The sequence below is a fragment of the Camellia sinensis genome, chromosome 12 (assembly GCF_055761805.1).
Source record: "Camellia sinensis isolate YWXY chromosome 12, ASM5576180v1, whole genome shotgun sequence".
NCBI classification, from domain to species: Eukaryota; Viridiplantae; Streptophyta; class Magnoliopsida; order Ericales; family Theaceae; genus Camellia; species Camellia sinensis.
The window spans coordinates 85,055,861-85,068,732 of NC_138972.1; the positions used below are offsets into that span (position 1 = coordinate 85,055,861).

The 12,872-nt window shown below is 31.3% G+C and overlaps 1 protein-coding gene across 1 annotated transcript; it reads left to right on the top strand.

The window, feature by feature from the left end:
* Positions 1-4,316: 4,316 nt before the first annotated feature.
* On the top strand, positions 4,317-12,872 carry LOC114256376 (zinc finger protein CONSTANS-LIKE 10). Its single transcript, XM_082897030.1, has 5 exons — positions 4,317-4,469; positions 4,825-5,406; positions 6,984-7,193; positions 9,980-10,284; positions 12,434-12,872. Exons 2-5 carry the CDS (start codon positions 4,882-4,884, stop codon positions 12,555-12,557), a joined length of 1,164 nt encoding a protein of 387 aa, XP_082753156.1. The 5' UTR covers positions 4,317-4,469; positions 4,825-4,881; the 3' UTR covers positions 12,558-12,872.

Here is a 12,872-nt window from a genome sequence, read left to right on the forward strand (position 1 = left end):
GTAATATTATATAATTCATTTTGTACATGAATAGTAATGAATTACCAAATCCTATTGTATACAAATTTTGAAGCTATTTCATATTAATGAATGAAGGAGAAAAAAATGGTTAAGTGAAGAGAAAATGAAAGCACAAATCCCAAAAATCACAATAATTTGTAACAAAATCACAATAATTAATAATTTTAATATTCATAATATAACTATAATAATTCGTTACATAGCTACAATGGATTGTAACTAAGATTTTTTTGGGTGGTATATCCCTTCATAGCCTAATTACAATAATTTGTATCTAATACAACAAAAACTCATAAGGCTTTCAAGGAATATAGCATATGAGTAAAAATATGAAAATTTCGAAGGGGCCAAGTATAATTAAATCACCAAAACTACATGTAATATATATATATATATATATATATATATAACATGGTTTGTTGAAACTCAGCAGGGCCAGGACCCCCCGCCCCTGTGTAGTGTTATAAGAGTTTTGGATTTGTAATTTTTAAAAAAATTATTTGTTTGTTTTCTTCATTGTTTGGGGGGGGGGGGGGGTTGTGTGTTTTTTAATTTTTATAAAAAGTTTTCTTAAAATTTAAAAAAGAAAGTTTTTTTTTGGTTTTTTTAATTTATTTTTTTTTATACTAATAGGTTTTACTATTATTTTTCTTTTTGTATATTAAATCTCTTTGATTATAAGTGTTAGAATAGTTTTGAGCTTGTATTTTTCTATTTTGTGTGCGTTTGTATTTTTATATTCAATTCTTTTAAATTTATATTCAGTTTTTTTTTTTTTTTTGTTCCTATTTCACTTTTTTAAACTTTTGTTTGTTTTTTATGTTTAAATTCTGTTTTTTAAAAAATTGATTTGTTTGTTTACTCATCTCTTTTTGTGTGTTTGTTTTTTTTTAAAAAAAACAATTCATTGCTCTTATTTTTTTAATACAAAAAACAGTTTTTTTGTTTGGTTTTTGGATTTTTGTTTATTTTATTTTATTTTTTTATTTAAATCTCTTTAATTGTAACTGTTCTAAGAGTCTTGAGTTTGTATTTTTGTATTTTTTTGTGTACTAATGCTAATTATACTTTTTATTATCTTCATTAAAAAGAATAAAAGAAAATACAATTTCCATTATGTTATGAAGTTCCTTGGGGAAAAAAATTGATTATTATTTTACTTCGTTTATATCAAATTTGTTTCACTGTTTATTTTTCTGTGTAAATCAAATCTTTTTTATTGTAAGTGTTTTAAGAGTCTTAAGTTTGTAATTTTTTAAAATTTGTTTGTTTATTTTCCTAATAAATTTTTTTGCATGTTTTTTTAAAAAAGAATTCAATGTTCATAAAATTCTTTTTGATGGTAAGTGTTTAAGATTCTTTGCTTATCTCTAAAAAAAATTAATCCTTAGACCTAATATTGTATCCCCCATAAACATTGATTTCCCACCGATAAACTCTACTTTTATACACTTTTTAAATATTTTAATATATATTTTTACATATATTAATATTAATCACGGTCCAGTAAGGAAGTTAGCATTTCACATTTTAATTATTATAACTAAAATGTAAAAAATCAAAAAGTAAAAGTTCCAAAATAAACACTATAATTTACATTTTAAAAAAAAAAAAAAAAAAAATCTTGTAGCTTTAACAGAGTCTGTATCACAAGGCATGTGAATTTTTTGGATTGGAAGAAAACAAAAACTCCTTTCTTAGTTGTCACCATCGGCCTGTCTTTTAAGCTATATATAAATTTAAGCCCAACTATCCTTTTAACATGTTATTTATTTTCTCACCAACCAAACAAAATTTTTATAAAATAAAATTCCAAATTTTTTTTTTCAAACCAACCAAACAACTTTACTTCTACAGGAGTTTCACTTCTACTATGCCACTTCTAAATAGATTATAGCCATTGGGAGGTAAAAGTTTTGGGCCCATAAGGCCCACATGGAAGCACCTTTTTTTGGGCCTAATTTGAAGGGTTTTAAAACACATTTTGCATGATGTAGTCGTTAATATCGTTTACGCAGTGTTTTCAATCCATAAAATAGTAAACATTTTTATGAGTGACACAAAATCCTGATTAATTTTTGTTTTGTAATTGAAAGAGAGAGAGACATGTGATGATCTATTTGATGTATTTTGTAATTTCTTTATTTATTAAAAATGTTATATAAATAATATCATATAATATTTCAAAAACTGCTTAAATAATTTTCTATCATAATAATGATACTAAGATAACACGAATAGCCCATTACCCAACCCAACGAATAATGTTTGAGAGCCACAATTTTTGTGGCTTAAATGGCTCAAAACTGCCAAAACGACGTCGTTTTTTCGTTTTGACAGTTTTGAGCCATTTAAGCCACAAAAATTGTGGCTCTTTACCATTGCCCTTACCCAACTCTAAATCTTGGAGGGGTTAGTTGACAAAAGTGAAGGCCTAACTTGTTCATGTAAGGAAAATGAAATGACCACACATGTTGTAGAGTTTTGCACTTTATTGTGAGTTTGTGACCTATCTCCATCACCATGTTTGATAAATATCAATTCTTTCATAACATCTTATGATAGAATTGGATATAATTCTCATGTGAAAAGATATTGTCCAATTTTATGATTGAGATTCTGTGCCCTTGAAATGATTTTAAAAGTGCATATATATATAGAAAGCACAATTCAAAATAGATTTTTAAAACTTTGTTAGGTATATTGATTTTAAAAAATGCTCATAGATATATAAAATTAAGGGCTAAAATTATCTCAAATTCAAAATATAAATTTAACCATCATGATGAGGCTTATGAGGCTCACTACGGATTTTATTTCGATGATCCAAACTGTTTATTTTATAAAGCTCTTCATATATATCATCTATGGAGGAAAAAAAAAAATTGATCCGATAAACGTAACATTTTTATTTATCATGTTTGTCGTAAAAAAAAAATGATCTATTTTTAAAAATATACTTATCGTTCATTTTTTCCAAAACAAACGCGATAAAATGAAAGATTACGATTATTGAATAACCATTTTTTTCTTTTATGAATAATATACATAAAGAGCCATATAAAATTAACAGTTTAAATTATCAAAACAAGACTTGTTGTGAGTTTAATGAGTCCGAACATGATTGTCAAGTTGAAGCTCAACCCATTAATATTAAAGGCAAATACTAACAAGTATTCCTGTTTAATATTGGAATTAAGATCAATAATATTTTGAAAATAAATGAAAAAGTTAAAAATATATATATTAATTTTAGTAAAAAGTAGATTGAATTAAGTAGTAAAAAAGCCACAAAATTAAATATCTATATTACCACCCAAAAAAAAAAAAAAAGGAAAAAGTAAAGTGTTAAATTACCAAATTGTTAAAAAAAAAAAAAAGGAAAAAAAGCTTGCATTTGGTAAATCAAACTATTTTGTCCCAACGTAAAGGCCCATTATCCAATTTCTATTGTTAAAAAGTTAGTAAATAGTTACATTACCAAGTGCATATTATTCCCTATACTTATTTTTGTTTATAGTAATCCATAACCTCTTGCATTCTTTCTTCTTCCTCTTCTTTTCCTCTCTTCTTCCCCTTTTTTTTGGCCAATTGATCCAAGAGTGTGGGAGGGTAAAGAAGACTGTGACCCATAATTTATTTTTGTTGTAGTCACATGAGAATATTTTCTCCCAAAGTAGTTTGTTGGACAAGCCTAGAAATTATTATGTACTATCTCTATTAATTACAAAACTATTGTGATTAGAAAAATTATTAGATACTCCCGTAGTACTACATGATATTATCTATGTGATACTCTCAGTAAATGAAAACCTACAATACATAAGTGAATAATTCTCTATCTTCTAACTACTTAACACAGATTCTACCGGTAAAAAATTTCACTATGCGATTGATTTAGAGTAATACGTAAGCAATGTCACATGGTACTCAAAGACTACCGAATGATGACCCTTGTGATTATGCTACAAAGAGACGCACCATAAGAAAAATGTCTTAATTACGAACAATTAAAATGAAAATGTTGTGAACAGGAAATTATTCAATATTCTTGGAACATTGCTAGGTGGTGCTCCAAAGTAATAATTATTGATCTAAACTATGGGACCCACCACTTTTGTGTCAGAGTTATAGGAGATAACTGATGATGTGTCTAACTCGTAAATGAAAATGAGCAATGCTCTAAGAACATTGAATAATTTCCCGGTATGAACTATTGTGAATTTATTACGAATCATTGTGATAAAATTACAAAAAAAAAAAAACATACAATATGCACCCTTTTATGGGAGTCTAGTCTACCATAGCCGTTCCCAATAGAAAAAATTAACCAAAGAGCAAAGCCAAGGACAACCCAAAAGGCCAGGAACAACAACAAAAACAAAAAAGTTTGCATCACAAGTTTGCTTCTCCCTAGCAAGCTTGAGTATGTGAAATCTTCTCTTCAGGTTGGTGGATTTCCTTCTGATCAAATATGGAGCTCTAATTTTTCCTTTCCTTTCTTTTCTTTTTGGAGTTGGAGCTCAATTTTGATTGTTGATGGTTTGAATGACTACTGTAAGTTCTCAAAGGTTTTTTTTTTTTTACATGAAAACCAGATCCTGTATGCTTTATTAGGTTGTTTCATGGAGTGAACTCTTCTCTCTTTTTTGCTACCCAGAGCCTGTCACACACACACATATATATATATATGTGTGTGTGTGTGTGTGTGTGTGTGTGTGTTGAAGAATGATTTCAAAAACAATTCTAAAAAACATTTTTGAACTACAAACTGTTAATTTGGCTTGTATTGGACCCGTGTAGGTTCTCTAATCGTCTAAGTGGAAGTGAATTACTATATATTATAGAGGTTGTTGAAAAATGGGCCAACAATGTGATTTCTGCGGAGATCAAAGATCCATGGTGTATTGTCAGTCTGACAATGTGTGCTTGTGTTTCTCGTGTGACCGGAATGTCCACTCTGCCAATACCATTTCGCGGCGCCACTCACGGACTCTCATCTGCAAAAGATGCAATTCTCAGCCTGCAATTGTAAGGTGTGTTCAAGAAAAGATCTGCTTCTGCCAAAACTGTTATTGGATTGATGGGTACGAGGCAGGTCCCGCTTCATCGGGGCACAAGAGGAGGCAGGAGGAGGCGATCAGTTGCTATTCTGGCTGCCCTACGGCGGCAGAGCTTTCAAACATCTGGTCATTTGATTTGGAATTTCCTTTGGGTTTGGAGGACGATGATACTGCACTGAGCTGTGAGCAGCAGGGAAGTGGTGGTTTAATGGGCTCGACCAACGAAGAAAGTCGTGTTAACTGTTTGATCAATCCTCAGTTGAATGAGAGCACAATGGATCAAGATTTGGAAGAAAAGAAGATGGTTGATATGGAAATTGAGGTAAAGAATGGATGGCAATGGCAAGAAGAAACCTAGCCAAGTTCACTACTTATGATTTCTAAAATATAGAAAACAATTCTATGTTGTGGAATAAATCACACATGCACACAAACAATAGCGAGAAGAAACAATCACAAATAAGGAAAGATGACACACAGATTTATGTGGTTCAGTATCAGTTCTACTATACTGAAAGAAAAAAGGAGTACGATGGGGCTGCTGTGAAAACAACAATATATATGCTAGGATTTACATTAATAAATTACCGTAATACCCTTAATTGGATCTGTGATCGCATGATGAAGCTTACAGTACTAATTAGGCTCCACAAACCCAACAATCTGTACCTTTAAAACCCTCAAATTCTCATCAATATCATATGGTTTGAAGGGCAATCCATCAATAATAGCATGTTATTGCAAGCCTCAGACATGCAGGGGAATGGTTTTTCACAAAACAAGAGATATGTTATATATTCTTATATATATAATGTTTGTGTGTGCTGTCAAATGGCCATACTAAATTGATTACTATTAGTATATTGTTCTCTCATAGTGATCTCTGGGTTTGTTTTTCCTTCTGTTTTCACTGTTTTTGTTTTTGTTTCTTGTTTTGTATTGAAAAAATGCACTCAGAACTAATAAGTGGCAAATATCTATATTTTATGGTATTGTTGTTTCCCTTAGGTTTGACTACATGAAGGTATTCCAGATATTGGTGTTTTGTTTGTGTTTTTTCTTTTGTTGTACCGAAGAGAGATTTTTAAGCACGGGTAATATGACCAAATATTTGTACCAAATTTGCTTACCATCTGATGTGTTATCACTGCATTAGTGCAGTTGACCCTATGCTCCATGACATGTAAAGTGTTATGTTAGATGGTAAGTAAATTTGGCACAAAAATTTCCCTTCAATTTGTAGTAGTGTAGTGCTCAAGTTTACTGAGAGGAGACTTGACCACGTTTTTTATTTTTAAAATTTTCACGACGGGTTGGTAATTTTGTCGCAGAAAGATGATTTTTGCAACAGTTTTATGTTTGTTGGTATATTTATTAGTGTTCCTAACATTTTTTTTAGTGCTCACTTTCTATGCTGGAATGAGATATTGAACACATACATAGTTGGCCTTAAATATTGTCTCTAAATTACCCTTCCATATTTTTACAATTCTTCAGGTGCCCAATTTTTTTCACTGATTCAAGTTGAGGAAGTCTGTTGTCTCTTCTGTTTGAAGGTCTTTTTTGGAACGATGAATTACTTACTTGCCCTCACATCATTTTGTGCTATTGCATTAGATAAAAATTAAAATTTCAGTATGTTGTTTTGGTTAAGTTTGAAACAGAAACGAAAGGGATGCATCGAACTTGATAAATAACACAGTACAAGACATAATTCCCACTCCTAAATAAAATGCATGGAACTTGATGCTTACTTTAAATCACGATGCATGTTTGTGGATATGTGCCTATGTTGGCATGGATATTTGAGCATTTATTTTATTTGTTCAGATATGCTTGAAAATTTTCAGGCTTTGACTGTAATCTTATTTTATATGATTTCTATCCCTTAATATGCAGCTATGCTTCTCTGGAAGAAAAGGCACTGGGATTTTGAATGATGATGTTTTCAAAGACTTCAACATGGATGATATTGACTTGAGTTTGGAGAACTTTGAACAACTCTTTGGAACTGGTAACTTGTTTGAAAGTGGGGATGCAGATGATGCTGATATCAAGACACACTGTGCATTTGCTTCTGAGGTTCTCCCTCTAATTCATTCTTTTATTGTAGTCCATCTCATGTTTTTCTCTTCTCTTTTTTGGTTAACTTATTTAGTTTCATTTTTACTTACTGTTTAGTTTGTTTCATGAGTTGGTGTCAAAGTGTGGAGTCTTTTTTTTCTTTTTTCTTTTTTTGTAAAAGAGTGTGGAGTCTTTACTATACTCCAAATGGAATTTACAAAATTTCTGTTACATTAATAATCTGATCTGCATTGTCACAGAATTTTCACTAAATGCCCGTGAACATCTCAAAATTTCAATGTTTGGTGAAAAATGTCCATGACTATTTTCTGCTTTTTCATTTTTTGTCACTTGGTAGAAGATAATTTATAAATATCACAAGAATTTATTAGAATGAACATTCAACTATATAAAAAGTTCCAACAATACAACACTACGAATCTATCACAAACCTATCATACAAATCACGTAAGAAAGACCAAAAAACAACTATAAGGGAAGAAAGACCCACACACGGCTGAGGAGAATAAAATCTCTAACCTCCTAGTGTGGTACAAGGACCCTTGGGCAGAAAGCAAGCCATGTTAGTTTGTGTTTTTGTGCTATCCGTGTTATTTTATTTTATTTATTTTTATTTTTTTTGGGGGGGGGGGGGGGGGGGGGGGTTATATATCTGGGATAGAAAAGAGTGTTGATATTGAACTTGGTCATGAATGATTTTCATGGCCCAAGATGGAAATGGCAATACATTTAGGAGTATTCACAGATCGGTGTGGTTTGTTTTAAGGTGAACCAAGAATCCTAGGTTCCTATTTCCTTGTAGTAATTATTTCATCCATCGCGTTTTCCTCATGTGTTCCCCTCTCCCTCTCCCTCTCCCTCTCCTTTACTATCATCTCCTCCTCTGGAATCTCTACCTCATTGGGAACACATTGTGAACAACCAGCTTTCAGGTTCTCTTTGTAACATCTTCCCATTCACTACGTTTTGTGTCCGTTTTATCCTCTTTAACTCTCAATTCTTGTTTGGTAGAAGCCATGGCTTCGGTTCACAAGGACAAGAAGAGTTATTTGAATGAGCAAAAGCCTTGCTCTCATCACTTTTTTGGGGTTTCCATGGCACTTCAACTCTAACTCCACAAGGACTCCCGCAACCTAAATTAAGCATGAAAGAATTAGGAATCTCCTTATTTTTCATGGATTTTAACACACACTTTGGCAAAAGTAAGTCTACTATGGGATTGATTATACTCATCAAGGCACAAAGGTGTACCAAGCACACTAGCCACATAGCTCAAACCATCTTCTATCCAAAATCCAAACTGGCACAGTAGAGAACTCAGTCCTAGGCAATGGCATACATGGGTGCCATCTATTCACTACAAAATTAGTTAAATGGCCCAACTTCCAAAATCTTCATTAAAGCTTCTTCACATTTAATTTTAAAAATAAAGAAGGCATTGTCAAGAGTGATGACTTCTTCAAGACCATATTTCCACAATTTCTCAGCCCATTGTTTAACTTGGTGAAAAGAGGATAAAGCACCGTAATCCAATTTTACATATCTGGATTTTGAGATTTCAGTTAGGACTTTAAAAGCTCATTATTTCCAAAATCTACATTTAATTTTTTGAATTTTTTATGGCAATATTCTCACAGTTTGACTCCTTAAATGAATCATTCCATGAAGTAATTGACTTTTGAGCTATTTTGGACTCACCCGGCATATAGAGCTGAGTTTGACCCACACAACTGTCTTCAGCAATATTCTCCAGGTTAGGGGAGAGGAGCATCAATTCCATGCACGCCTGTACAGTGTCACCCTCTTGGACTTGGGTTCCAACCTTTATTTGCCATTGGTGCATCAAGTGAGACCTCCCTTAAACTGCAATCGCCGTCTGTACCCTTTCAACTCCCGTTTCCTTAAATCTCTCCAGAGTTTCCATTTCTAAACTCACTGAGCATCAGAATCGATTAAAACCTTATTCAGCACACCCCATGCACTGTACTGTCTGCCAAAGTTCCCACAAGAACAATCCCCTTCACAACTACAGAAGTCCTCTTTGTCAACAGAGCATTCATCATCAAAACCCAAAAAACTTAAAAGCCTTGATTGCCAAATACTTAGAATTTTCAATTTCCCCCAACTTTATGCATCTTGTTCATCCATCACCAGAACCCCCATGAAATCATTGGCAGTGGCTCTGTTTGGTTGAGTTTTCAAAACTTAATTTTTTTGAAAACTAGAAAAACTAATTTGATAAAGATAAATACCAAAAAATAGATTTTTGAATTTTTAAAAATCATTTCAGCCCAAAAAAGAGGAAATCATATGAAAATAATGATTTTTTTTTTCAAACTAGTTTTTAAATTATTTTTCAAAAAACAGATTCCAAAAACTCAACCAAATTCAGAGCCCTTCCCCATTGGAGTGTTGTTGATCATGGAACACCTTCAATGAAAACTTTTTTATGCAACAGATTTGTTCTTCAACTAACTTTTACCCACCATGCTGACTCACTCCTTACTCGATTTCATGCTTGGATTTCACACACACAGCTTTTACCCATTTTTCGCTGTCTGTTTTTGGGTATTTGGTTCGGGATTTTTGTCGAACACCTGGTCTGCGCAAACCTGCTCTCTCTGAAAACAATATATCTTTGTCTTTAAAGTAAACCTCAACATATTAGACCAATCTGGGTAACTAGAACCATCCATGGCGGTCAATCTTAACATCACAATCCTCCTCTGTAAACACTGGTTTTCTTTTCAAGATGCTTTGTAAATAGGAACTAACCCAGAAAGTGTTTCGGGTGTTTTTAATCTTTCCAGGTTCAATCGGCTACACAAATTCAAGCAACAGAACAAGGATACAGAGATCAAGTATCTGCTGATTCTACGACAAACTATGATGTTGATCGAAGCCTTTGCGGGACGCTTTCGTTTGGTGGCCTGAGTGGTGGTGGTGAGAGTGGGAGTGGGAGTGGGAGTGGTGGTGGAGGAGATTATAATGAAGATTGTAACATCTCTGCAATGCATTCTCCATTTGGGGAACCTCCATTGCATAGTCCATTATTGTTGTCAGCTAACAGAGAAAATGCTGTCTTGCGTTACAAGGAAAAGAAGAAGACTCGCAAGTAAGTTCCCAAACATGATTTTCTTTCGTATAAATTACAAATACACGCTAGGTTTGCTTAAATTACAATATTGTTTTGAAAAATTATAAATATTTTTTTATTAAAATTTTTTATTTAATAAAATTAACTAAAAAAATCATAATTATTCTCTTATATAATAATAAAATTATCTAAATTATTAATTGAAACATATTTATAACATTATTAAAAACTGTTAATTGACTTAATGATTTATTAATAAAATAGGCGATTTGTTATGAAATTAGATGGAATGTAATTTCCAAAACTACAAGGAACGATTTATATTTTAATCAAACCTCAAAGAGTGTATTTGTAATTTACCTTTTTTTCTTTCAAGGGCTGGCTTCTCTCCAGTCCGTGATTGGACTGGAGTGCAGTGTTGGGCCGTGAAGGCCCATCACAGTTAACAATTCGTGATTTTTTACAGACATATAGTATTCGACGAGTTCTACATATTGAACAGTTCAGATTATCAAAACGGGACCCGTAATGGACCCTTATGGGTCCAACAATACCCTTTAGTCCGTGATCGGACTGGAGAAAAGCCCAACCCTTTCATTTAATTTATGTTGGATATATTTGGGTTCAGAAAATTGAATCTATTTTTTAATTAAAAAATTAATTTTTTTGATTTTTTATTTTTAGTAAATTTTTAAAATTTTTTATGTATTTTTTTTTTTATTTTTAGATATATCTTATTTAAAAATATTTGAAAAATTATAATATTTGTGAAAAAAAATTAATTTTTTTTTAACATTTTCGTATTTTGTTGAATTTTTTAAATATTTTTGTAAGTAAATTAAAATTAATTAGATCTAAAAATTTGGAGAAAAAAATTGATTACAATATTTTAAAAATTATTAAAAATATAAAAATACGAATTAAAAACTCAAAAAAACTGTTTTTGAAAATTTGAAACCAAACAAGGTGTTAAATTACACTTTTTGTACTTGTGTATTAAAATTTTTTTAATAAAAATGTTTGAAAAATATCCACAATGATGTGAAAGGATGTGTTAATTTTTAATTTATTACACATTTAATAATGATGCGCCCAATTCTTATACCACATCATTACTGCTGTGTTGATAGATTTGAAGAGAGATTTGGAAAGGAAAATAGAAAAGTAAGTACAATATAGGGCTGTTCAAAAATCCGTTTAAACCGGTAATCCGAACCGAATCAGACTGAATTGTACGGTTTGGTTCGGTTCTGTTAAGAACCATTTCGGTGTCGGTTCAATAAATATTGAGCACCATAAAAACAGTTCAGTTAATGGATTTTATGAAAAAATCACAGTTCGAACCGAACTGAACCAAACCAAATTTTAAAATATAGATATAGATATATATATATATATAATATTTAATAAACAACAGCAGTCCTTGAGCCATACATAAGTGTTATTTAATAAGAGATATATACATATATAATATTTAATATTATCATATCAAGTTTTATTTTTATTAATTGGTTTTTTTGTAATTTTAATGATGTTAGGATGATATAAATATATAATGTTGAGTAATGTTTTAATATTATTAGTTTTTATCATGAGTTAAATATAATCAGTTTGAGTAATTATTTTGTTAATATTAACAATTTATTCTTGTAAATAAAATTTTTTGAAACCGTGAACCAAACCGCAACCGAACCGTTTTTTCGATTTGGTTTTGGTCCGGTTTTACAAGTATAATAGTTTGGTCTGATTCTCAAAATCACAGAACCATTAGGATCGGTTTGGTTCTTGGATTTTCTCAAAACCGAACTAGTTCGAACCATGTACACCCTAGTAAAATATGAATAAAATATATCAATGTTTCACGTACATTTTATTTTTTTCCTTTCTAAATCTCTCTCCAAATATGTTGATTTCTAATATTACTAAAAAAATTAAAAATTTAGGTCTCGTTTAGGAACATGCTTTTTTTAGTAACTTTTTAATTAAAATATGATGTAAAAAAAATATTATGTTTGGAATAATTTTTTACTAAATGATGTACAAAAAAATAGAAAAAAAACAAAATATTTGATTTTTGGTATAAATTATTGATTTTTTAATTTTTTAACTATTTAATTAAAATCATTACTCGCCAAACGAATCCTTAATTTAATTTTTTGACAAACAGATTTGACAATATAATAAGATACGCATCGCGCAAGGCGAGAGCTGATGTGAGGAAGCGAGTCAAGGGACGTTTCGTGAAGGCTGGCGATCCATATGATTATGACCCACTGAATCGGAATTATTGATTGAACCCTATATTTTTGGGTTCTATTTCAAATACAGCCCCGCTGCATACCCCCAGTGGGGGGTCGCGCCCCCAGTGACGTGGCGCGCCCCCACTGGCCGAAGACTCAAAAAAAAAAAAAAAAAAAAAAAAAAAAAAAAAAAAAAAAAACAGTTTATTTTTTGGGTCAATCCCCCAGTGACACCTCACTGGGGGTCAACCCCCAGTGGGGGTAGGAAGCATTAATCTTTCAAATATATCTTAATAATATTAGGGGTAACTAACGACGGTAATTTTTGTAATTTGTTACTTTTGTTAATTTGAGGAGTTCTTATTT